Here is a 25872-nt window from a genome sequence, read left to right as displayed (position 1 = left end):
GGGTGAGCTTTTCTCGCATACATGGTAAGCGGTGATTGGCAGGACCCCGGAGCCCTCTTGGGCGTTAGGCTTGGGCTTCACTTGCACTGAGTGGCCTACTGCGACTGTGGCGCCGTGACGAGAACGACGGGTTGCGCGCGCAGCACCTCCGTCGCCTCCCGATCCAGAGTCTCGGTTGCCAGGAAAATAGAGCGGCGCGCTTTCCGGCGCAGTCGCGGCGCGTCGCAGCTGTCATGGCGGAGACCGTCTGGAGCACTGACACCGGGGAGGCAGTGTATCGCTCCCGGGACCCCGTGCGCAACTTGCGCCTCCGGTAGTCGCACCGCCCCAGCCCCGAGGCCCCATTCTTTAATGTCCTTAGATCATTCCAACCTGAACTCGGTGTTCCGAGGCCCCCACTTCTGCTTACAATCCCGACCACTTCTTCTCCGGGCTCCCCACTTCTTTCACTATCCGTACCCCCATCCACTCACAGCCTCCAAGAACCCCTTACAGACACACCCAAGTCCATTCACGTCCTTGGTGCCCCCAGTTTCTCAGAGCCCTGTGTCCCCAGTACAGCCTCTCACCCTCACTCTTCCCCATAGGACCGCCGACTCACCCACCTCCTCTCCGTTGTCTGCACCCAGCACACCTTGGCAACCCCACCTCCTCTGTTTTGTTTCCCCAATCCTTGCTTTGCGTTCGTCTCCCGGTTGCGTGTCTGGTAACAAATATTTTGGGCTTTTTTGACAGGGTTCACCTGCAAAGAATCACATCAAGCAACTTTCTTCATTATCAGCCTGCTGCCGAGCTCTGGAAGGACCTCATAGACTTGGCCACTTTTAGACCTCAGCCAACTGCCAGTGGGTGTTATGGTGATGATGTGCCATCTACTACTAATTTTGATACTAATCAGAATTGTGGCCAAATGTAGTGAGATAACAAGTACTATACTTCTGATATGTTATAGATTTGCCTGGCAATCTACATTCTATTTGTGGCATTTTTAAAAGAGAAAACGTGTCCGAAACTCTAAATACACATATAAACACTTTAAAAAACAATTTTTAAACTGGGGACTGCTTGAAAAATATACATATAATGTGCATATGAAGATCAACTGTATTCGTGTGGTTTTCCTTATCTGGGAAACCGAAAGAATGAGAAGGAGAAGACAGAGTGGTTGTGTCAGGTCACTAGTCTGTCTGCCTTTATTGTTTCTCTTTGTGTTCAGAGCTGTTCCTGGGCAAGAGTGTGGGCTTGCGGGTTGTGAAACATGTGTCTCTGAAAAAGGCATACTCAGCCAGCCAAGAGTGTATTAGATTAGATTTGTTTTCTTTGTTTTTGTTTGTGTTTTGTTTTGAGACAGAATCTCATTCTGTTGCTCAGGCTGGAGTGCAGTGGTATGATCATAGCTCACTGTAAACCTTGGTCTCCCAGTCTCAAGCCATCCTCCTGCCTCAGCCTCCCAAGTAGTTGGGACTATGGGCTCACACCATCACACTCAGCTGATTTTTTAAAAGTTTTAGTAGAGAAAAAGTCTTGCTATGTTGTCCAGGCTGGTCTCAAACTCCTGGGCCCAAGTGATCCTTCCACCTTAGCCTCCCAGAATGTTGAGATTACAGGCGTGAGTCACTGCGTCCAGCCAGATTTGGTTCTGTTAAAAAATCATTTATTTGCCTTCACTGTCCTCTCCTGACACTTGGCCTCCTAAATTTCAGTGTTTGTGATACTACATATATGGCTTTAGAAATAGTAAAATAAAGATAAAATGCCAGGATTATTTTCTAGCAAATGCAGACAGTTGGGACTGCGGAAGGGCTGGCTATTCAGCTTATATCTAAATTTCAGTTTCTTATATCCAGTTAGTTAGATATTTCCTGGAGGAGGCTGGGCGCGGTGGCCCACACCTGTAATCCCAGCACTCTGGGCGACCAGGACAGGTGGATCACCTGAAGTCAGGAGTTCAAGATCAGCCTGGCTAACATGGCAAAACCCCATCTCTACTGCAAATACAAAAATTTGCCAGGTTGGTGGCGTGTGCCTATAATCCCAGCTACTTGGGAAGCTGAGGCAGGAGAATCGTTAAACCCAGGAGACGGAGGTTGCAGTGAGCTGAAATAGTGCCACTGCACTCCAGCCTGGGTGACAGAGTGAGACTCCATTCCCCCACCCCCAAAAAAATTCCTGGAGGGTATTTTCTTTTACTCAGAGTAGTGATTAAGACTTGCTGGGTTCTAATCTTGGCTTCTACTCATACCAGCTCTTATATACAGCCTCTCTAGCATTTCTCTAGGTTGAGTGCTTAATAAATTGCTGAATTCCAGCTGGTTTTTGTGGCAAATATAAGAATAGGAACTTTGGTTATAGTCAACCACAGAGCAAGAAGTGGTGCTGGTTTGGCTCAAGCATTTGACTCACTCTGTTGTCTTTGGAGGTGGACACCGCCCAGAGGAAGACGAAGAGGAGGAGATTGTGATTGGGTGGCAGGAGAAGCTCTTTAGCCAGGTGAGCCAGTGTCTTTTGTCTGCTCTGTCTGTTCCACCTGGTCTGCCTCCACATGACTGGTGATACATATTGCCAAAGTGATTTCCAGACAGGTTGTAACAGTTTATACTTCGCCCTGTTGTGTTTAAAGGGCAGTGTAACAGGGATTGCCACTACTCAGATGCACTTTTCATCTCTGGGCTATATGCCGTCTGTAATCACAGACTTGGATTAGACTATCAGTCTGGTTCCTTTTAGGTCTAATGTTCTTGGTTCCCCTGCCATCCATTAATTTAGTGTTGGTTATGAAAACGTGTCAGATAGCATCAGCTCTGTAGAACTGATTTGATTAAATAGTAGTTATAGAAGCAAAAGTTTGCTGTATTATAATGATGTACACATCTCTGTTTCCTTATGGTAACCTCAGTTTGAAGTAGATCTGTACCAAAATGAAGCAGCCTGTCAGAGTCCTTTGGATTATCAGTACCGTCAGGAGATCCTGAAGCTGGAGAATTCAGGTGGCAAGAAGAACCGACGAATCTTTACCTACACTGACTCTGATAGATACACCAATTTGGAGGAGGTATTGTTCTTTCCAGGGTCTCATAGCTTCCCTCTTTGCTCCCTGTAGCTTTTTCGCCTCACTGGATTCTTGTGTTGCGTCAGAAGCCTAGTAAGGGGAGACAGGTAGCCTGTCTAGGAACTGCTGTGAGCTGCTGCTGCTGGCAGCCAGCCTGGAATAGAATGGGCACAGTCTACAGGTGGTGAGGCTGCTGCTCCCTTCTCTGCCTGCTGGAGGGCCTGGAGGAGCTACCAGTATCTCTGATTATATGCTTGCAGAGTGCATACTGGGAGAAGTAACCACTGGGCTTGACTTCCTCCATGCATCATGAAAAAAGACAGGTGGTGGCGTCTGGAACAATCTAGATAAAATTCATCAGGGGATTCGGCCCAAACTCTGAGTATATGAGTTCGAAGAAGAGTTCAGTATAGCTGTGGAAAATGGCGTATGTCCTCAATTTGCCAATGACAAAAATACCCTTGTGACCTTGTTTTGCATTTTCTTCAGTCACTGCATTTCAGTTGCTTCTGTCTTCTCAGTAAGATTTTAAACTCCTCGAGGGTAAAGCCTATATTTTTTTATTTTTGTCTATGACTCTGTAGGTCTCTGCAAGGAACAGGTATTCAATAAATGTTTTTGAAAGATTGACATGCTTTCATTAGCAGAGCTGTGGATTGATAACATTAGCTGGTCATGGTGGCATGTACCTGTAGTCCTGGCTACTTGGGAAGCTGAGGTGGGAGGATCACTTGAACCCAGGAGTTGAAGGTTGCAGTGAGCTATGATAGCACCACTGCACACTGCAGCCTGGGTGAGACACTGTCTCTTTAAAAAATAATATCAATTAAATTAACTTTGGGTTGTCTGTTTTGGAAAAACAAATGAAAATGCAGTTAGTGCGCAGTTACCATGTGAGGATTTCCCACAAAATACTTGTATCCCATTTGGCATTTTCTAACCACCTTATTAACTTCAACATCTACCAAGCAAACTAACCCAACGTTTTGTTGGTTTGTGCTCAGAGAATGCAGACTGATTTTAATATTAACATAAATAACTCATTTTTAAAATCCAAAGGCACACCACGATGTGGTAGAAATCTTCTTTGGGTTGTTTGGCCACTGCTTCCTCCGTTAGCATGTATAATTGTGAGGTGGAGGAATCTGCAGGGTTCAGGTCCTGGATGAGGTTTCAGAAGGAAGACTTCCCTTCAGGTATTTGGCCCCATGTGGCCCTGACCAGATGGCTTACACAGGGCTACTTGCTTTTCCCAGCACTGTCAGAGAATGACCACTGCAGCCAGCGAGGTGCCTTCATTCTTGGTTGAGCGAATGGCAAATGTCAGGCGGCGCCGGCAGGACAGGCGAGGGATGTGAGTGCGGGCATGGGATGGGGGCAAGCTTTTATTTTTTATTTCCTAAAGTTGCGTAGTTTTGCGTTTTTATCAGTGGTTATATATAGTATTCAAGTATTACTTTATGGTTAATTTAAAAAATAAATATGGCTGGGTGCAGTGGCTCATGCCTGTAATCCCAGCACTTTGGGAGGCCGAGGCGGGTGGATCACCTGAGGTCGGGAGTTCAAGACCAGCCTGACCAACATGGAGAAACCCCGTCTCTACTAAAAATACAAAATTAGCCAGGCATGGTGGCGCGTGCCTGTAATTCCAGCTACTCGGGAAGCTGAGGCAGGAGAATGAACCCAAGAGGCGGAGGTTGCGGTGAGCTGAGATCGCGCCACTGCACTCCAGCCTGGGCAAAAAGAGCAAAACTCTGTCTCAAAAAAAAAATAATAATAAATATAAAAACATAAAATGTCTTCCTCACTCTTCATGTGGACATTTTTCCAAAGTGCCTCAGAGAGAGGGAAGGGATGTCATTTCTGTTTGTCAAATATTTTGACTCTTAAAAAACAAAACAGGCCGGGCGCGGTGGCTCAAGCCTGTAATCCCAGCACTTTGGGAGGCCGAGACGGGCGGATCACGAGGTCAGGAGATCGAGACCATCCTGGCTAACATGGTGAAACCCCATCTCTACTAAAATACAAAAAACTAGCCGGGCGAGGTGGCGGGCGCCTGTAGTCTCAGCTACTCCGGAGGCTGAGGCAGGAGAATGGCGTGAACCCGGGAGGCGGAGCTTGCAGTGAGCTGAGATCCGGCCACCACACTCCAGCCCGGGCAACAGAGCAAGACTCCGTCTCAAAAACAAAACAAAACAAAACGAAACAAAGCAGTTTGTCCACCAGCTCAAACTTCCCATTCTGCCGTGGCTCTCCACTGGGCTGTGCTCCATTGGGGTGTGCCAGGGAAGTGACCTTTTTGCGGTGTCTCCCAGGGAGGGCAGCATCCTCAAGTCACGCATTGTCACCTGGGAGCCCTCAGAAGAGTTCGTCAGGAACAACCATGTCATTAACACCCCTCTTCAGACAATGCACATCATGGCAGACCTGGGGCCCTATAAAAAGTGAGTGGCGCTTCTCACTGCCAGCTTAGAGCCTCATCCTTTTCTCCTCTCACCAGCTCTCCCCTTCCTGTTAGTATCATCCTGGGTTATAGGGGAGGGAGAGACGGACTTTTTCTTCCTTTTTTTCTTAGTTGCGAGTGACACTTCTCGCTGCCAGCTCAGATCCTCATCCTCTTTTCCTCTCACCAGCTATCCCCTTCCTCTTATCATCCTGTATTAAAGAAGAGGGAGGACTTTTTCTTCCTTTTTTTCTTAGTTGTACTTGGAAGAAAGTTTTACCATGACAGCTCTCCCTGTAGCCTCTGTTCTCTCCCCTGAAGGGGGCTCAGTATCTCTTCCTCTTTCCCTGGAGGACCATTGACCTCAACCTTGGTGTTTTCCTGATTTCTAGGCTTGGCTATAAGAAGTATGAACACGTCCTGTGTACTCTGAAGGTAGATAGCAATGGTGTGATCACAGTAAAGCCTGACTTCACGGGCCTCAAAGGACCCTACAGGTAAGGAGAGGAAGAAAGGGGTAGTGGAGACTGACATTCCTTCCCTTGGTTGCACTTCTTGTCCCTAGTCAACTAGACTGTCAGAAAGTCCTTCATCCGTTCTAACTTGTACATTCCCAGGCAATGGTTCGTATTCTGTTCCAAGTCATGGGCCTTAGGAAACCGGGAACTCCTTTCTCAGAAAGTGTGCAACTGCACTAATTTGAAAGGGATCACTTCAGTGGTACATTTAAGTGACAGTGATTCTCTGTGCTGCTGAATGTAGGACCTGACCAGAACAGAGTGGGGTGAACTCAGCCAGGCTTTTCCTGTGGGCTGACTGTTCCTCATCTCTGTATCTTGGAAACGACAGAAGTGTAAATTAGAAATTATCTGGACCAACCTGTCCATTTTTCAGGTGAAAGAACTGGGTGGCAGGAATGTTGTGCCTTACAGTTTGACTATAACTTCAAGCCAGAAATGGGCCCAGAACCTATACTGTCTGAGTCTAGTCTGGTGCCCTCTCTGCTTTATCCTTTTGTTTCTCTTTCCTGGTCATCAATACAGCCATTTTTATCATCATATACTTCAAGTGAGGTGTATGGCCCCTGATCGCTTATCCCTGGGCTGGGAGCTATCCCCAGGCCCATCTCTCATTATTAGAGTCGCTCCTTTCTGTGGCTTTGACCTTACAGGATCGAGACGGAGGGAGAGAAGCAGGAGCTGTGGAAATATACGATCGACAATGTTTCTCCCCTCGCACAGCCAGAGGAGGAGGAGCGGGAACGGCGAGTGTTCAAGGATGTGAGTGCGAGTTCATTCCAAGTATCGAAGGGATGAGCCTCAGTGCCTGGAGCTGAGACCGTTTCTGGACTTGATGTCAGCAGTTGCTTGGGAAAAGCCTTGCCCTTCATAGCCCCTTCTGACTTAGGCAGCATTGCTGACATATCAGAAGTTTTTGATCATATTATAATAATAACAATAACCATTTATTTGAGCACTTACCATGTTCTGTGCTAGGTACTTTATATACCTTATTTCCTTTAGTCCTTACAAAAACCCTTTGAGGTGAACACTTTTCTTATTACCACCTTATAAGTGGGGAAACCGAGATTGAGGAGCTAAGTAGTCTGCCCAAGGTTACATAGCTTGTAAGCACGAGAGTCAGGATTCTGCCCCAGACCAGCTGACTCCAGGGCCTCTGCTTCACAGTAAAATGGCGGTGGGTCAGGTGCTTGTGCCTCCAGCTCTTGGTGATCCTTCCCACTATTGTTTTTCTTCTTCTTCCCATTCAGAACCGAACTTTGGTCTAGCCTGGGTTGCATCTTGAGTTTTGGTTTGGTTTGTTTCCTCAGCTTTATGGCCGGCACAAGGAGTATCTCAGCAGCCTCATAGGCACTGACTTTGAGATGGTGAGTAGCTTGGCTTCCTGCAGCACTGTGAGCTGTGTTTAGCCGGAGCATTCTGACTATGGATGGGTTACAGCACTTCTCTTAAAGGCCTCCAAGATATACTCTACGGGGTGAAAAGGAAGGCAAAGAATAGCACATATAGTCCTTGTTATGTGTTTTGCAGCATTGCATGTTGATAGAGAACTGTTAATGCCGAGAAAAAGGCCTGAAAGGCTACGCATATGCTGTGGTTGGCTTTTTTGGGGAGGGTGGGATTAGATGTGGTAGATGGGTAGTGGGTGGTGAGAGGGATATATCAGGGATTTTTGCTTTTTATTCCCTAAACTCAGGTAGTTTTGAATTTTATCAGTGGTAATGTATTTATGTATTACTTTATAATTAATTTAGAAAATAAATATAAGGATGAAAAATGTCTTCTTTACCTTTCATGTGGATATTTTTTCAAATATCCCCATAGAGAGGCAGGGGGGCTATTTCTGTTTGTCACATATTTTGGCTCTTAAAAAATATAGGCCCGATGCGGTGGCTCATGACTATAATCCCAGCACTTTGTGAGACCAAGGTGGGAGGATCACTTGAGGCCAGGAGTTTGAGACCAGCCTGGGCAACATAGTGAGACCACATCCCTACAAAAATTAAAAAAAAAAAAAAATTAGCAAGGCATGTTGATACATGCCTATAGTCCCAGCTATGCATGATGCTGAGGCAGCAGGATTGCTTGATCCCAGAAGTTGAGTTTGCACTGAGCTATGATCACACCACTGCATTCCAGCCTGGACAACAGATCAAGACCCTGTCTGAAAAAAAAAAAGAAAGTGGTTTAGTTCAGCTATTCTGTTGTGCTGTTCTTTGTCTTTTCTCGTTCTAAATGTTCCATCTCTGGACCTGGAAACAAGGATAGAATTACTGGTCTCCCTCTCTTTCTCTGAAAAATTAACCTTCACTGTTTCCATATTGCATAAGCAACAGATATTCAGTATTTAAAAGTTAGATAAGACAGATGCACAAATAATTAAAAAAGAAACTCCCTGGTTTCTTGACCTCAGCTATGTAAAGGGAACCGGGCATTCTGGCTTCCTATTGCACACCACAGGGCAGTTGCTGTTGCTTGGTTAATTTCCCATAGTGCATTGCCCTTACTGCCATTTAAATTATGTACTTTCCCCTTACATTATGTATCTTAGGAATGAAGGAAACAGATCTGTGGAGAAGTGTTAGGGTGGGGAGAAAGTGCAGTAGCGACACCCAGGGTCTGACCCCCAGTGTCAGGTTGTCTGCAGATTTGTAGATGGGGCTGGAGGAGAAGTGCCAATTCCTTTCAGGCCTGCTGATCCTTTCCCACTTCTCTTCACCTTAGACTGTCCCAGGTGCCCTCCGGCTCTTTGTAAATGGAGAGGTAGGTAAGTGTCTTGCTAGCATAGATCTCTTGATGCTAAGGCATGTGCCTAGATGTAGCTGTGAATAGTCTCCTCCACCCTGGTAGAGGCCTTGTCTGCTGTACTTGGAAAACTCAATGGCGAGTCTTTCCTGGAAATGCAGAGGGTTCCTGGCCCTCAAAAGACTTGCTCTCAGGGTGTGTTGGACCCTCAGGACTGGGTTGGGTGCTGAGGGTGGTAGGATAAAAAGCTAAAATAGCTTCCTGTTTTCTCTCTTAGTTTCAGCCCAAGGCTATGAGTATGACAATCTCTACGTCCACTTCTTTGTGGAATTGCCAACTACTCGTAAGTAATATTCTTAAGTCTCTCCTTTTATACCCATTCAGACAGATCTAGAGGCATTTGGTCAGGCTTCCTTTCCCACTCCTGTGCTGAAACTGTTACTATTCTTGTCAAGGTTGTAGATCACATCCACTTTGCCAAACCCAGTGGGAACTTTCCTGCTTTCACCTCGCTTGACCTTCCTGAAGCATTTGCCAGAGCCCACTGTGCTGCATGACACACTTCTCTGGCTTCTGGCTCCACATTTCTCTCTCCTATCTCACTGGTGGCCCCTCACCTTCCTTGGGTAATGCCTTCTCTTCTGCTGATCTTACACCGTGAGGGTACCCATGGCTAAGCCAAGGCCTTCTGTTACTCTCTGTCTGCAGTCTTCCTGGGTGACCTCATCCATCCCATGGCTTAAATACCATCGATATGTCTCAGACTCCCAGGTTTCTGCCTCCAGCCTTAACCTTTCCCCTGGACGCCAGACTCGTATCCAGTTACTTCTTTGTCATTTCTGTCTAACATGATCAAAGAGAACTCTGGATTCCTCCTCTTCCTTCAAACCTCTCCTCCCTGGTCTTCCCCATCCTAACAGAATGGCAGTGTCATCTACTGAGTTGCCAATGCCAAAAACCTAGGGGACATCCTTGATCCCTCACTTTCCCTAGCTCCCTATAGCCAGCCAATCTGTCAACAGTTCCTGTGCATTCTGTCTTCAAAAGCTGTTGTGAACCTGTCTGTTCTCTCCAGCACCCTACACCAAGCCACCACCGTCTCTTGTCTAGGCCAATGCATTCAACTTCTGACTTATCCCCCTACTTCCTGCCTTGCTCCCATTTGCAGTTCATTTGCCACAGACACCAAAGCCAAGTTGAGTTTTAAGAAATGTAAACAAGTTATGTCCCTTTTGAGCTGAAAACCCCCAAGAGCTTCCCCTCCCACTTAGAGTAAAATGTAAACTCAATACCCTGAGTGAGCCGGCCTCTGCCTATCTCTTCCTTACAACATTCCAGTCATTCTTCCCAGCCAGGTTCATTCCCCCCTTAGAACCTTTTAAGGGCCATTTCCTTTGTCTGAAACCCTTTCTGCCATATCTTAGCATGGCTGGTTCTTTCTGAGTTTAGGTCTCAGCCTGTGTCGCTTCTGAAAGGCCTTCTCTTACCACCCGGTCTAAATGAGCCTCCCAGTCACTCAGTCCCTTCCCGCTTTGTTTGAATAGAGCACTCATCACTGCCCAATAGTCTCTTGTTGGTTTGTGTTTTGTCTCCCTGCTTCCCCCAGAATGTCAGCTCCATGAGAGATGGGGATCTTTTCTATCTAGTTACCAAGATACCCCTAAGATATACTAGCACATAGCAGGCACTCAGGAAATGGTAAATGAATGATAGATTATGTGAATAAATGAATAAAGAAACTTTGTCTTTTTCTGAACGACTTGCTTTCCTCCCAGGTGAGCTTACTATATTTGTTCTTTGGCTTTCAGACTGGTCAAGCCCAGCATTCCAGCAGCTCTCAGGAGTAACACAGACATGCACCACCAAGTCCCTGGGAATGGTATGCAGAATGAGAGCGGGTATCTGGAAGGGAATGAGATCTGCTCCTGGGATGGCATTTGAGGTTTTGTCAGGCCAAGTGCTGTGCACCCTGGGGAGGATTCCGAGTTGGGTGACTTGTATGTGGGTTCTGCAGGGCTACCTGGCCCGGAGGTCCTCTCTGCCTTTTTGAGCATGGTAGCAGCTTGTATTTGGGTGTCCCTTTGCATCTCAGACTCCTATTTCCCACCTGGGTGATAATTTTTCTTTTTCCCTTGTGAAGATAACCTTGTCATTGGCCACAAGGAGAACAAATTCCAAGGGATGGCCTGCCCACCCTATGACACTCCTTTTTATAGGACAAGGTGGCTCACTTCTCCTACCCATTCACGTTTGAAGCCTTCTTCCTCCATGAGGATGAATCTTCTGGTGAGTAGCTCAGCAGTTGATCCTGGGCCTTGTTTCCCCTCAAGCAGTGCTATCTTGGTGAAGGCCCGCCTGTGACCTGGCCGCTTCTCTCATTTCTCCCAGATGCACTCCCGGAGTGGCCTGTGCTCTACTGTGAGGTCCTCTCACTGGACTTCTGGCAGAGGTACCGTGTGGAAGGCTATGGGGCTGTGGTGCTGCCTGCCACTCCAGGTAACCGCTTGTCCCCGCTCTTCTGTGGCTCACATGCCCTAGGCCCTAAGAGCAAGACTAACACTCGAATGCTTCTGGTGAGGGGTGGGGATAGCTGGGAATTAGAAGCATTTGGCTTGAAAGAGTTCCTGTTCCTCTGAGGACTTTCTGCCCCACTCCATTAGAGACAATAACGTGCCCTTGGCACTGACTTCCTGACAGTCTTTCCTTGTGCTTCGTGCTCCTCTGATTGGACTCAGGGTGAGAAGCTGTATGGCAAAATTGGCTCATAGCGTGTGTGTATTGAATGAATCAGCATTCAGTTTGGAATAAAAGCATCTGCCTTTTACTGTGTGCCAGGCATTGTGCCATACTTCTCACTTAATTCTCCCAGCCACTCTGTGAGGTGCAGGTGGTATTATTTCCATTTGACTAGATGAGGAGAATGAACTTCAGAGAGGTTAAAAAACCTGTCCTGGGTATGCAGGTAATAACTGGCAGAGCAGAAATTTGAATTTCTCCCCGATTGACTTCCAAACAGGTGCTATGGGCAACCATGATAACCTTCACCAGAGGCCAGGTCATCACCAGACCAGGTGTTTTAGCGAAGTCTAGGCCTGTGTCATTGCTGGGGAGTCAGTGAGGGGCCACATGCCCTTTCTGGACCTGGCCCCAGTCTCCTCTTCCCTTGCACAGGCTCACACACCCTAACAGTCTCCACATGGAGACCTGTGGAGCTTGGCATGGTGGCTGAGCTGAGGAGGTTTTTCATTGGCGGTTCTCTGGAACTGGAGGACCTCTCCTATGTGCGGATACCAGGATCCTTCAAGGTGACTTTTGTCTTTGGAGCGACTTCATGCTGGGAACTTATGGTCCTGTCCTTCTGTTCTGTAGGAGGTGGGATCTGGGTCAAGACCCCTTAGTTGTGCATTGCTTCAATATTAGCCCCTTCCTTCCTATGGCTTAAGCTGGAAGTCATGACCACATTTTGAACCAGGTTGCAATATCTACACTGCTATCATAGGAGGTCTCTGGAAAATAGTATAGTTAGAGATTTCCCTTGGTCGCCATCAGAATAACGGGCTCTTTCTTTCCCCTGTCACTGAAGGCCTCAGTAATCAGATGTGGGAAGGATTCATAGTAAGCATGTAAGATCGCTGCCTCTCAAATGAGGTTGGAATGTTCCCTGGTATAGTTGGGGGAGCCCAGTAGCCCAGTATTAGCCTTGAGGTAATAGAGTCTGGGTGATGGAATAAGGTTTCCCCAACAGAACTGCGCTTCCCAAGAATGGGAATAAGAAAGGGGGCGAGGCCAGCATACTGCGGGGGTGTCTAGAGACTGCAGAAACCTGATGCTCTCCCAATGGCATGCCGCAGGGGGAACACTTGAGCCGCTTTGGACTCCGCACAGAGACCACAGGCACTGTCACCTTCCGCTTGCACTGTCTGCAGCAGTCCAGGTGAGGGACCTGGCCCTCTGTCTCGGGGCACCTTATCCCTGAGGGGTGGAGAACAGCCGTAACCATGTGGCTGGCTTCCCTGCAGGGCCTTCATGGAATCGAGCTCCCTTCGGAAAAGGATGCGCAGTGTGTTGGACCGTCTGGAAGGTTTCAGCCAGCAGAGTTCCATTCACAATGTGCTGGGTATGTCCCCTCCCCAAGCCACCCTGGGTCAGCCTGGGTCTCATGCACTGCAGAGAGAAATACCATATGGCAGCCAAATACCATATCTCCTTTCCTTACAGAGGCCTTCCGTCGAGCCCGGCGCCGCATGCAGGAGGCCCGGGAAAGCCTCCCGCAGGATCTAGTGAGCCCCTCTGGAACCCTGGTCTCCTAGCTCACAGCAACCCTGGGCCACAGTGCAAGAGGACAAGATGGGGGATATTTGAGGCCAGTGCTCTCCTGCCTCTTCGTCTGTCTGATCAGAGACCACGTTGGTCTGCTGAGAACCAGAAGAGCTGGGAAATTCTCAGCTGGCCCCTCTGACTAGCCTTCTGCAGGGTCTTCTCCCTACCCTGTGGAAATAAAGCCAGAGACCCTGTGGCCCCCCCCCCCCCCCCCTTCATATTTGCAGTCACTGTAAATGGGCATCACAGCAAGGCAGGCTTTTTGGTCTGAAGCTGTTTGGGGTGACCCCATAGTGAGTGTGGCCTTGACTCACTTTTCTGGCTTGTCTCATAGTAGCAGGGGGATGCAGGGATCTGCTGTTCTCCAGCCTTTAAAAATGGAGCCTTCCTTCTTGCAAGACCAAAGAAGAAGGAAGGTGGACGGTGAGAGGGGTCTTAAATCCCCAGCCTGTGAGTCTCAGCCTCCTCTTTCCAGGGCAGCCTCATTCTACTGCTTGGGGCTTGCTGAGGTTGAGATATGTGTTATTTCTGAGTAGGTGAAGGTTGAAGGCAGTGCCGAGTCCTTTCTGCTAGCTGGATGGTATCTTTTACTGTGTTCTTCTTGTTTTTTGGGTTTTCTTTGGTCCATAAACCCCTTTTATTTTGACTGATGTTCTGTTGGCTGTTTGTCTGCTCAGGTTGCTGGTATGGCTGGGGTGTTCTTCTTAATGTCAGGGCCCCTACCATGTCTGCCCTTCCCCTTTTCTGCCTTTCCCTACTCCACAGTGTTTCTTTGGGCTCTTCTAATTCAGTCCCCGGGAGAGGCTTAGATGGTTGTGCCAGCGTGCGTGTTAGCAGCACTTCTCTTAAACACCTGGAGCCAGGCATGGAACTGAGGCCACGTCCTCCCTAGCCCAACACAGAAACAGCAGCCCCTGCCCTTAGCAGTGCTTTATTGGTAGAAGCAGAGCATGCTGCCCAGCCTCAGGCTCAGAGGAGGACTGTGGGGTGTCTGGAGGCGAGGACTGAGTGGTCTCTCAGTCACGGTGAGGGAGGGGAGGGAGGGCTGGGAAACAGTAGAAAGTGCTATAAACCCTCCAGCTGACTTTTCTTGCCTGGGGTGCAAGACCACATAGCTTGGCTCCTAAGCCTTTGCACGTGGCACTGATTCATAACCTAATACCTAAGAGACTCCCATGGCGGGAAGGTCCATTGCTGCTGGGAGTCCCCAGCTCACTCCCGGCTGGGGAACCCAGCTCTGAGCTGTAGCCAGCAGAAGCGTCAGCAGGCTGCAGTTGCTCCAGGGGGACAAGGCAGCTTCATGGTCCTCCCCTTCTCCTTGTCTCCAAAAGTTGGAGGCTTGGGATAGACTCCTGTGGAAGTAACAGAACAGATAAGTGAGGAATTTACTGGACATTTAGAAATGGAGCTGTTTTCGGGTATTAGTGACCAAACTGAGGATAGTTGGATGCTCCTAATTTCCTCGCCAAAGTCCTAGGGCCTGGGATTAACTGTCAGCCCAGAAGCTAGTACACTGGGAAGCCACTTGGAAAGAGTACTGTATCCCTCATGACAAGTTCTGTTTTCTCTGCTTAGAGACCTAAGAGGACTCAGCCATCCATCCAGGGAAGGATATGAGGGCTTAACCCAGCCCAGGGTGCTGGAGGTGGCCTCCCCTTACCTGCAGAAGCCTCATTTCCCCCGCCAGGCTGACAGGTTCAACCTGGGGATACAGCTGCAGCTTACAAAGCCCCGGGGATAGATGTTGGCTCTGAAGATGTCCCTTGAAACCATGGTGATACCGGTATTGTCACATATAATTCGAGACAAGGAAATTCTGCTCAGGGCCTGGCGCTGTCTTTTGGTGAAAACACCTCGTTTCTGCCACCAGAACCTACCAGGCAGTCAAGAGATGTGGGTGAAGGTTGGGGAGGAATTACCTTGTAATGAGCACCTGTTGTGTGCCAGGCACTTTACATACATTATTCCATTCAGTTCTCACAAAAATTCCTGCAAGATTGGAATCTTAGAAATGAAACAAATTCAGTGGCCAAATAAATTGCCCAGTATTCAGTGCACAGTAATTTAAGTGGCCAGGGCTGGATTTGAACTCAGGCAATACCAACTCCAAATAAGGAGTCAGGTCTTAAATCACAAACTTACTGGAGGGAAACCAGATTTAGCCCTTTCTGCTCATGTTTTCTGGGATCTACCAACCCAGAACAGCGAGGCTGCCAGGCTACCTCCTGGGTTTAAGATGACTCTGGCTCAGGCAATATGGGCCTTGCCTGGGTCAGTGTCTCTCTTCCTTTAACCCAGCTTTCCAGAGAGGAGCCTCCTGATTTCAGATCCTGTGAACTTGGAAGAAATGATACTAAAAAGAGCAGTGATCTTCAATGTTTAGTCTTGAAATGCTAGTGTTTTTCTGCTCTGCCTCTTGTGCTAATGTCTTTTATGATAGGGTCACTGACCTGTCTCCGTCTCGGGCTCTCCTGAACTGGTTCTCGAACAGACAAGCCAGAAGGGGCCCCACTCGAGCCCCTGGCAAAAGGGGCTCAGCGATGGCCCCAATCCAGATGTCAATGTTGTCAGGTGTTCCATACAGATTCAGGAACTTCCTTGCCAAGTCCTGGTTTTTCAGCACCCGGCTAAGCTGTGCCAAATTCCGGGGCTGGGAGAGCCCACAGAAGCGCCTCCAAGCATTGTACCCTGCAGGGGAACAGGGAGAAACAGCTTGAGTCTTGCTGACCTCCCATTAGCTTCTGCTTCTCTCCACCAGTCCTCTGGGAGGAAGCTGTGGCCAGTCAATATTGGGCAGACCCAGAAGATCCTGCTGGCAGAAGAGGCCCTAAACCTTCCAAAGACCAGGTTTCTGTCCTCTGATTGAAAATGTGAGTGGACAACCGTGCTCAGTGTGCATCAGACTAAGGAGTGTGTCCTAACCTAAAAAGCTGTTTTAACCCAAAACACATAACCACAAATCCAACACTTAATGATATTATTACTGGGCTCGAGTGCATTCATTAGACACAAGTAAGACGGTACCCAGAACATAAAAGACTCTCCATCAGGTTTGTAGAATGAATGAATGAGTGAAAGAATAAATGAATGAACAAACCAACAAATGGAGAGCGTGGATAAAATTCATCTACTCAGAAAAGGATGGCACACTATGATTCCTTTGATATGAGAGGTCCTGCATAGGCCAATATAGAGACACAAAGTAAATTAAGAGGTGATTGGGGCTGGGGTCAGGATAGGGATTGACTGTTCTTACAAGATTTCTTTGGGGAGTGGTGGAAATGATGTGATATTAGATCATGGTGATGACTGCATAACTCTAAATACACTAAAATCATTGAATTGTCCATTTCATATGGGTGAATTTTATGGTATATCTCAATAAAGCAGTTTTTAAAAAGTTTTCAGAAACTTCCAAAGACCAGCCGTACCAATTTGTCAGCCATCAGGATCCCACACAGGGCCAAGCCACATCATAAGATGTGACAATCAAGGTAGGAGATAGCTTGGCCATGTCCCAAAGGGATACCAGCCCAACATCATCCATTGAACCACAACTCACACACACCATCCCCCAGCAGAACACATGAAAACAACACAGGGTTTTACCATACTGAGCACTGGGGTGAATATCTCAGGACCCTCACAGCACCTTTGTGAGGTGCTTTTATGGCATGCTAACTATATCTGCTATGTTTACTAAAGTTGAGCAACCATGGTCTTCAGGGTCACTTTACTGTTCAGTGGAGCTCAAACCAGGTTGTCCAGTTCCCAGTTTGATGTTGGACTTGGGAAGGGATTAGAGGAGATTGTAAGCTAGTGTCAGGATAATATTTCCCCGCACAGCTATTGCGGGGAGCAGAAACTCGCAGTGTGGAAACTTGGGTGGCTAGCGATCTCAGCTCTCCAGCAGGGAGCGCCCACAGCTCCTTAGCTGCCAAGAGCACCCAAGTTTAAGGAAGGAAAGAAGCTCAGGTTTCTCGAGTGCCTGCTGTGCTCTACCAGGCGCTGTGTGAAGTGGGGTGGGCAGTAGGAGGTGCCACCACTGCTTCACACATGGGCAGATGGGCCTTCAGGTTCTTTCTAGACAGGGAGGTAGGAGGTGGGAAGGAGAGAGGAGCAAGGCAGTGGCCAAAGCCTTCCCCTACTGGGGTTGAACAGGGGGAAGAAAGGAGAAATTGTAAATTTAAATTCAGATTTTACTACTTCTTATTTATGTGACCTTGGGCAAGTTACTAGCTGTCTCTGAACATAGTTCCTCATCTATAAAATGACTGTAATCATTGCTTCTCAAGGTGATTGGGAAGACAAATTAATGTACATGAAAGTGACTAACAAAGTGCCTACATTTTCTTCTTTCCTGGGATAAAGTCATTTGTGCCCTCACCAAACAGCCACTGCAGGCTTAGTTTTATTCCACCTATTCCCTGCCTCTAAGACTCTGCCTTTCTCCACTTAGAGCAAGGAACGTTTCTGTAGCTCTGAAATTTTAGCCTTCCTCCTTGGAACTTGCCAGAGTGTTGGGAATGGAGCAGTTCTTCCCTGCCTTTTAAGCCTATTGCTTTTTTTTCTACTTGGAAATTTCAAGCCTCCCTTTTTCAGCTCCTGGGCCTAAGTCCTGGTCCTGTGGTGAACCTAAAGCTGGAGCCCCTACAGTGGATGGGGAACCATGGCAGGACAACAAGTGGAGTTCCAGGGGTGCTTTGGGAAATCGACCTTGGCCTTGCATGGCTTTGCAACCCTGTACATCCTGTAGATAGTCCCAGTCAGAAAGGAGGTACTAGGGTCTTCCCAGACCCCTTGAGCAGCCTGGCCTGAGCAAAGCTGGGAGAAGAGGCGGACAGCCTCCTCACCTGGAAGGCCATGGTCCCGGCTTCGTTGCATGTTGAGAGCTGCCAGGTCCAGCCCGATCCTCCTCACTTGCCGAAACAGCCGGTCCCGGAGCTCATCCACTAACATGGCATCCTGACGGTTCAGCTTGGCAGGGGTGGCCATGAGTCCCCGGAGGATGGGGTCGATGCCACCTGGTGGCAGGGAATGTGAGCAGTACAGAATGGACCAGCCTCTGGGAAGTTACTTGGGTTATCACATGATGCCAAACTAGCCCGGAGCTGGACAAGCCAGTTGGGTATGTTCAGTAATGTTTGTCAGGAAACAGAGTTCTGGAGAGACATGAAGCAGCTGGAGCTGGGAGACACTTCTTAAGGAGGGGAAGGTGAGCTCCCCATCAATCTGACATTAGTCTCCACCCCTTTAAAAAATCCTCTCATTCCACAGAGGATGGGAGGCCTGTGACTGAGGGTCTTGCTGTCACTTGCCTTGTTTCCACTGTCCTGGGGAGATTTTAGCAGTGGCTTCTGCAGCAGCCTGGCTTCCTGGCAGTAAGCTTGTCCCACCTAGGGGAGGGCATGCTCCCCACCCTTACCCCCATTTGCCCCCTGGAAAACCTGGTCACCTTCATACACGATCCGCCAGCTGGCAAAGAAGGCAGAGCTAAGTGGGACGTGTGAGTTGGGTGCAGAGGCCCGGTACTGTCTGTCCAAGCGGAACATGAAGGGCTGGAGCATGGTGTGGCCAAAGCGGAAGGCCAGGGTGAAGACATTGGCCACTCGTGGGTCCACATTGGAGCAGTACCCCCTGTAGGGTCCCAGGGTTCTCCTGGCCCGGGCCTTGCCCAGAACCAGGGGCAGAAAGTCTCGGTAGGTGATGATCTGGAAGAGAAGACAGGAGGAACATTCCCTAGAGGCCACTCACCCACACCCTTGCCTTTTCAAAGGGTGGCTCAGACATATTCTTTATTGTCATCACGTCAATTGTGACAATATTAATTTCCTATTAGTGAGTGGAGATACAAAGCCCAGAGAGGGTGAGTGACACAGACAGGGTCACATGGAGTTAGAGGCAGAATCAGGGGAAGAGGACAGATCCAGGCGTACTGCCAGTCACACAGACCCAGCTGGTTTTAGGCACATCCCCAAGGATGTGTTAAGGACTGCTTCTCATGCCAAGCTTGTCATCTGGGGGATGCTGGGATGCAGAGCTCCTTACCTGGACCATGGCCCCCACGATCTTCCGAGCCTCATTGTACAGCTTGTCTCCAGTCCACCGGGGATTCAGGCGTCTCAGCTCAGTGGCCAGCCGGTTGTGCTCTCGCATAAAGAGAGTGTGCATGGCTGCCAGTTTGGGGGTTTCCGTTGATCGGGTGTCACCTTGAAAACCCCAAGCTCAGATTTACTGCAGCCTTTCCCAGAGCAATGTCCTTCTACTAGGGCAGACCCAGGGCTGGGGACTGGAGAGATGGGGTGGGCCACACTCCTGGCCCTCACTGGACCTCCATCTCTTCAGCTGTGCTGAGGCTCCTCATCTCCACTCTCCTCCCTAACACAACAGGTCAGGAGCGGGAGGACCAGGGGTTCCTAGGAGGCTTGGGTTAGGCGGGAAAGTACAGGGCAGCTGCTGGTCTCAGGCAAGGGCTTCTTTGCCTAAGGATTCTACTCTATAAGACAACCAGAGCCATAGCGCGGACCAGCTCTGGGCAAGAGCACCTTGACTTTGGAACTGCGAGCCCACCTGTCCATGAGCTGCATCTGCCTACATGTTCTCTGCCAAGGGCTGGTGTACCTTTTTCCATCTTTGGGCTTCGTATAACACTGCTCTCCCCCGTGAGCCAGAGGGAAAGAGGAAGAGAGGGAGGGTTGGGCAGAGACTGTTCTTAGGAACAGACCTTCTACTACAGGCAGGGAAGGAAAGTTAATTCCATCATTTGCTTGCTTTTAACTAAACCCTTTTGCACAAGGTCTTAGTTCAGTAGACCTCTCCTGAAGGCACACGCTGTTCTTCCCAGGACACACAAATATACAATCCTTCAAAAGAGGGGCTGGAGCCGACTCCCTGTGAGGAAAACAGTGGAATAGAGTGGACGGGGCAGAGACCTGGAAACAATACTGACTGTATTCTCAAGTGGACTCTGCCATTTGAAACTGTGTGCTTTTGGGCGCATGATTCACCTTCCCTGAGTCTCAGTTTCTTATCGTAAAATAAGACCAATAATATTTCCCTCCTTTCAGGGCTGTTGCAAGGTTTAGAGATGACACATTTAAATATCTTAATAAGGTTGGGTGCGGTGGCTCATGCCTGTAATCCCAACACTTTGGGAGGCCAAGGCAGGTGAATCACCTGAGGTCAGGAGTTCGAGACCAGCCTGGCCAACATGGTGAAACTCTATCTCCACTAAAAATACAAAAATTAGCCAGATGTGGTGGCAGGCACCTGTAATCCCAGCTACTCGGGAGGCTGAGGCAGGGGAATCACTTGAACCCAGGAGGTGGAGGTGGCAGTGAGCTGAGGTCGCACCACTGCACTCCAGCCTGGGCGACAGAGTGAGACTCAGTCTTAAAAAATAATAATAATAAAATAAATAAATATCTCAATGAGAAATGACTACCATTATTTTTGTAACCATGTACACGGGGCAAAAGACCCTGAGGAGAGTTCAAATTATGCTTCCAGAAGAAGGTATTAACTGTCTAGCAACAGGTGGGGACAAGGAGGAACTAAGGAAATTTATCCCAGAGAAGAGGAAAAACATGGAGATGGAAGTAACAGCTACTTTGAGGTATTCCTGTGTGAAAGAGAGACAGTGTCTTTTCTGAGGTTCCAGAAGCATGATTAAGGGGAATAGGTGAATATTTGATCAAAATAAGGAGACCTTTCTAACAGTCGGAGCTGCCTGTGGCTGAGCTGGGGCACCATATAGGTGGTGAGAGGCTTCTCACCAGAGATGGTTAAGCAGTTTTCTCTGGGCACACACAGGGAGCTTGGAAAGGGACTCCAGCGTCCTGATTCTGTGATGACTGTGCACAGATCTATGCCTATTGTGTGCCTAATACTGAGGTCCCAAACCATGTACCTTCACCACATCCCACCATGACTTCCCAATCGGGACCCCAGGGATGGCTGTTTCCTGGGAAGACACCACCTTCCTCCCAGTCTGACCTGCCAGGAAGCAGGGGATGCGCGCCGAGCGGTTGGTGAGGAGACAGGGGTCGTCACGCAGGTTGTCGAAGGGCAGCAGGGCCCGGCCATTGTCTTGGAAGCGCTGGTTGACAGCCAGCAGCCCCAGGTAGTTGGTCCGGTTGCGGAGCCGCAGCGAGAGGGAGACCTCGCTGCCATACACCATGCTGGCGTCCACGAAGGAGGTAAGCGCGTTGATCTGGTTGCGGACTCTGTTTTTGTTTTGGGGGCATGAGGGTGCCGAGCGGAAGAAGGGGATGCAGTCACGCTGGTTCTTGATGCGGGGGTCATTGGGTGGTATCTGAGATGGAAGAGGAGCCAGTGACATGGGGGGCCCTCAATAGCAGACTCACTCCTCTCCCTCATGTCCCACCTCTCTCAAAACCTTGCTTAAAACTCCCTTCCTCCAGGAAGCCCTCCTTGACTCACTCAAGCTCATGCTGCTCACCCCTTCAGTCTGAGTGTCCTTAGCATTTTGTTTCGTGGAGGCTCAAAAGGTTAGGAATGAATGAGGCTTTGGAAACAATCTCTATCCTCATTTTACAGCAAGGAAAACAGCCTCAGAGAAGGGAAGTGACAACTAGTTAGCAGGAAAGGTGGGATTAGAACTTAGTTGTCTTGACTCTTAGGCCTGAGCTTCTTTAATTCTGTTCAATTCGACAGACCTTTTCTAAGCCCCTTTCTTGCTTGGTGCTTTGGAGACTATGAAGGTCAAAAAACACGGGAAAGGTTGCAGGAAGTTGGCAGTTCAGTGGAAAAAGACACACACATAGAGTTAAGAAACTAGATTGAAGTGGCATCTCCTGTGCTTGATAGAAAAGCCATATGTGGGCCGGCCGTGGTGGCTCACGCCTGTAATCCTAGCACTTTGGGAGGCTGAGGCAGGTGGATTACATGAGGCCAGAAGTTTGAGATCAGCCTTGTCAACGTGTGAAATCCCATCTCTACTAAAAATACAAAAATTAACCAGACATGGTGGCGCGTGCCTGTAATCCCAGCTACTCAGTAGGCTGAGGCATGAGAATTGCTTGAACCCAGGAGGCAGAGGTTGCAGTGAGCTGAGATTGCACCTCTGAACTCCAGTCTGGACAACAGAGCGAGACTCTGTCTCAGAATAATAGTAATAGAAAGAAGAAAGAGAAAGAAGAAAAGAAAAAGAAAGAAAACAAGAAAGCAAGGAAGGAAGGAAGGAAGGAAACAAGGAAGGAAAGAAGGAAGAAAGGATGAAAGCAAGAAAGAAGAGAAAGAAGAGAAAGAAGAGAGGGGAGGGGAGGCCATATGTTAAAAGTGTAAAAGGAAGATCTGAGAAGGCTCTCCAGAGGAGGTGCCCCTGAGCCAGGGATTGAGGAATAGATAAGATTGCTAAGGAAGAGGCCATCCAGAGGCCCTCACATGTCATCCCTCATGAATGTGGCCCCACCTATTAAAGGCGACTGTGTGTGTACGTGGGTGTATGTGAGAGTGTGTGTGCACGTGTGTCAACCCTATGTCCCTAGCAGAGACTCTGCTCCCTGGATTCTATCTTTTCTTCCCTAGTACCCCACACTGTCCTTGCCTTCTAGCCTGAAGGTTAGGACCCTACTCACAGCCCAAGCCCAAGAAGTTGGCAAGAGCTGCAGGGTCCTTAGACCACTCTGGGAAGGAGAGAAGGGCAAGAGCTAAGAGGCCCTTAGGTTGCCAAAAGCAGGGGCCCAGAGGCTTCCCCTGTTGGATTCAGACCCATGGGTCAAGACCTGTCTCGAGGACTTCCCACCCCATGAAGCCTGACCTGAGCCTCCTGGCAGATTGCCCTACCCCCACCTCTCAAACACACAGGTTGCGGGCTCTCTGCTCAGCTGTGTTTCTTGTGTCTCTGTCTCATACCCCAGCTCCACAGGCAGCTGCTTAACGATGGTGCTCCAGTCTTCCAGATCCCCACCCCCAGCACCTTGCCTTTGGGGGAGGCCACACAGGGGCGTGGGGGATTGGCTGAGGGTACCTTGATGGGAAAGCAGGGGGGCAGCTGGGCACAGGTCTTCTCACAGTCAACGCCCTCAGTGAAGGCCACTCTGGCTGGGGACTCCGGGGAGAAGTCCAGGTCGTGGTCAATGAACTGGCCCCACTGCATGAACATGAGGGCCCGGCCACGGTCGGAGGTCAGTCTCTCGCTGGGGAAGCGCACAATCTGGTTGGAGACAGCCCGGACCTGGGGGGAAATAACATCAGCACGGGACATGGGCTCCCTGACCCCACAAGGTATTACAGCCAACCCAGGACTCAGAGAGCAGCAGCTGCCCTGCTGAAATTGACAGCCTCTCCTCTCTGCCCTCCATGCCCCCTTTGTCCCTGGAGATGTAGCCACCTCCTGCTCTGATTCCTAGAAGGATGGTTTCTGGCTGGGCTCCTGAGGATTCTGGTGGTAAAGAGAAGGAGAGGGGCCAGGATGACTGGCTCAGACCTCACCAGCTCTTCCAGAGGGGAAGGCAGATCAAATAGATAGATCAATTTATAGACTGATAGCTACCCAGACGATAGCACTGATTCACAGGTGCACGGGCTGGTTACCAGGTGATGGATAATGCATGTAGGGAGTACTGGGTCAGTGGATGGGAGGATGGATAGAAGAAAATTAATTAATAGATGTTGATAGATGGGTAGACCACTATATTGGTATATCAATAAATAACTGATGACTTGATAAATGTGAAACAGATCAATAGATAAAGTCAGATTAAGGTATAGAGCTGTTTATATTTAGCAAGACTGGACACTAATTTTCTCAGAAAAAACTCTACAACACCGTAATGGTTAGCATGAATAGAGCACGTCCTTTATAGCTATTTATACCAAGGACTTCCATATTCACACAATATTCTACGAGGTAGGTTTTAGGGCCATTTTACAGATGAGGAAACTAAGCCTCAGAAAGCTGTATTATTTGCCACAAGTCACTGCGCTGGTCAGTGGAAGGGCCTGGGTTCAAGCCCTGCCTGGCTGACTCTAGGCTGTGTTTTACTCCCCACATTTAAGAGATCAAGCAACCTCCCACGCCCTCAGCCCCAACTCACAAGAGGGAGGAGGAAGCCATTGCGCCTCCTGCCGGGGGTCCAGCCAAAGGGGAGCGACAGCCCATCCTCATACTCGGCCGGCAGCCAGCGAGCCAGAGCCTGGTTGGAGGCCCCTAGCCAGGGTCTCCTCCTGCAGCCATCGGTGGGGTAGGTCAGCAGTGGGCAGAGCCTGGAGATGGCTCAGCATGGAGGGAGAGGGTGGGTGCAGGAAAGGAGGGGTCCCCAAGCAGGGGCAGCTCCCCGCACATATTTGTTGCATCGTCCCCCCACCCGCACATACTTGTTGTTGCATCGTCCAGTGATGGTGCGGTACTTGTTGCTGCAGCGCTCGGCGTGGTCCTGGAGAGCACAGCCACTGGCCTGGGACAGCAGCCGCAGCTGTGGTTCTGTTAGTACATCTGTGGGAAGGCAGGTGGGCAGGCCTGAGTAAAGGCCATCCCTTTACCCTCTCTCCTCCCCACACCCCAAGCCTGTGCACCCTGCCTCCCTCTCCTGGCTTCCTTCTACTCCAGGCCAGGGCAGGCCCAGGGGGCTCAGTGAGGATCAGAGTACCAGTGACATTGAAGGGTCCGGACCGCTGGGGTTGTAACTTCTCTTCAAGCAGCCCCAAGGCCACATGCATATAATCTGCGGCCCGAACAACTGTCCTGGTGGCTGCTACCGGTTGCTTGAAGTAGGACAGGAGGTCCATGGGGCTGGCTGAGCCGCTGCGAAGCCGCTGCTTGATGCTGCCCAGGGGAGGAGAAGTGAGGGCTGGAGACAGGGTGCAGACCCACCTAGCAGAGGCCCAGTCCTGGGGAACAGTCAGGACAGGGCAAGCGGACAGAAGGGTGGATGGAAGGGAGGCTCTACTAACAGGAGAGGTTCATGGGGTCCAGAGGTGGGTGATGAGTGAGATGACCTTGGCTGGGGCCCATGCCCCTCACTGATCCTCCCAGGCCCGTGCAGCCCCCAGACCCAAGTCCACCTCTTCTGGGTCCAATTGTAGGCAGCATCCACCAGCAGCTTGGCCTCTGCTATGCAGTCCCGCAGGACCAAGGTCTCCACTGCCCCAGGAGAGTCTGTTCAAAGGGATGGGGACTCAGGGTTCAGCGAGCCACAAGACCTCCATCAAATCCCAAGTGCTTCCCCTTCCATTTCCCTTCCCTCCTCCTTGGCTGTCTAGGGGTCATTACCTGTGTCAGTGCCCTCACAGGGCTGGGCAAGGATGAGTGTGGCCAGGACCCCTGCCAGGGCGGGGAGCAGATGCATGTCTGCAGTGAGGCTTCACCAGCCGGGATGTGAGTGACATTCACAACCTGCGAGGGAGGGTCCTCTGCTCCCCTCTCCCTGTGAGGACCCCCAGCTGACCTCTCACCTCCTCCTGCTCTTCTCTGGACGTAGCTTGGAAGGGACTTTTATAGCCCATTCTAGGGTAGGGGAGGGCAGCTCTGGGCCTCAGAAACCCAGCCTCTTGGGTGGAGTTCTGGAACTTCCCTCTGGTTTTCAGGGGAGTTTTGAGACTGAAACCTCCCACCCCACCCCCTGCCAGCCTGGGGACATTCTTCTTGCCTACCCTTCACTCCGTCCATACCCTCTACTACCCAGCCCACTGACGCACTTCTCTCAGGGCCCAGAGCAGCGCCTGGGACACAGGTGTTGATCAATGGATATTTGTTGGCTGACAGGAGCGGTGCACCTCAGTCACCACTGCCTGGCTGCATGGCCTTGGGCAAGCCACTTTCCCTCTCCAGG

General features: G+C 49.7%; 2 protein-coding genes across 6 annotated transcripts; one reads left to right on the top strand and one right to left on the bottom strand.

The window, feature by feature from the left end:
* The first annotated feature begins 163 nt into the window (after positions 1–163).
* MKS1 (MKS transition zone complex subunit 1) lies at positions 164–13729 on the top strand. 4 transcript variants are annotated; one of them, XM_017861600.1, is made up of 18 exons: positions 164–313; positions 736–845; positions 2420–2490; positions 2897–3052; positions 4306–4403; positions 5365–5493; positions 5885–5989; positions 6664–6772; positions 7324–7380; positions 8738–8780; positions 9036–9101; positions 10567–10637; positions 10975–11044; positions 11147–11254; positions 11930–12063; positions 12610–12692; positions 12778–12875; positions 12977–13729. In XM_017861600.1, the coding sequence occupies exons 1-18, from the start codon at positions 234–236 to the stop codon at positions 13066–13068; spliced, it is 1680 nt and encodes a 559-aa protein (XP_017717089.1). In that variant the 5' UTR covers positions 164–233; the 3' UTR covers positions 13069–13729. The 4 variants fall into 4 exon arrangements, with proteins under 4 accessions (XP_017717089.1, XP_017717091.1, XP_017717092.1 ...); XM_017861602.1 differs by lacking the exon at positions 4306–4403; XM_017861603.1 differs by lacking the exon at positions 12610–12692 and having other exon boundaries at positions 12977–13724.
* A 264-nt stretch (positions 13730–13993) lies between these two features.
* Positions 13994–25512, bottom strand: EPX (eosinophil peroxidase). 2 transcript variants are annotated; one of them, XM_017861599.1, is made up of 13 exons: positions 25314–25512; positions 25106–25199; positions 24691–24866; positions 24419–24536; positions 24139–24268; positions 23070–23276; positions 21074–21392; positions 19127–19287; positions 18534–18789; positions 17932–18102; positions 15529–15766; positions 14739–14951; positions 13994–14430 (listed from the first exon to the last, which is right to left on the bottom strand). In XM_017861599.1, the coding sequence occupies exons 1-12, from the start codon at positions 25387–25389 to the stop codon at positions 14750–14752; spliced, it is 2148 nt and encodes a 715-aa protein (XP_017717088.1). In that variant the 5' UTR covers positions 25390–25512; the 3' UTR covers positions 13994–14430; positions 14739–14749. The 2 variants fall into 2 exon arrangements, with proteins under 2 accessions (XP_017717088.1, XP_017717087.1); XM_017861598.1 differs by having other exon boundaries at positions 13994–14951.
* Between the last annotated feature and the right edge of the window lie 360 nt (positions 25513–25872).

This window comes from Rhinopithecus bieti, unplaced genomic scaffold (genome assembly GCF_001698545.2).
Source record: "Rhinopithecus bieti isolate Rb0 unplaced genomic scaffold, ASM169854v2 scaffold_57210, whole genome shotgun sequence".
Classification (NCBI taxonomy): Eukaryota; Metazoa; Chordata; class Mammalia; order Primates; family Cercopithecidae; genus Rhinopithecus; species Rhinopithecus bieti.
Note: the sequence above shows the minus strand (reverse complement) of the source record. Positions and strands in the feature narration are given on the sequence as shown.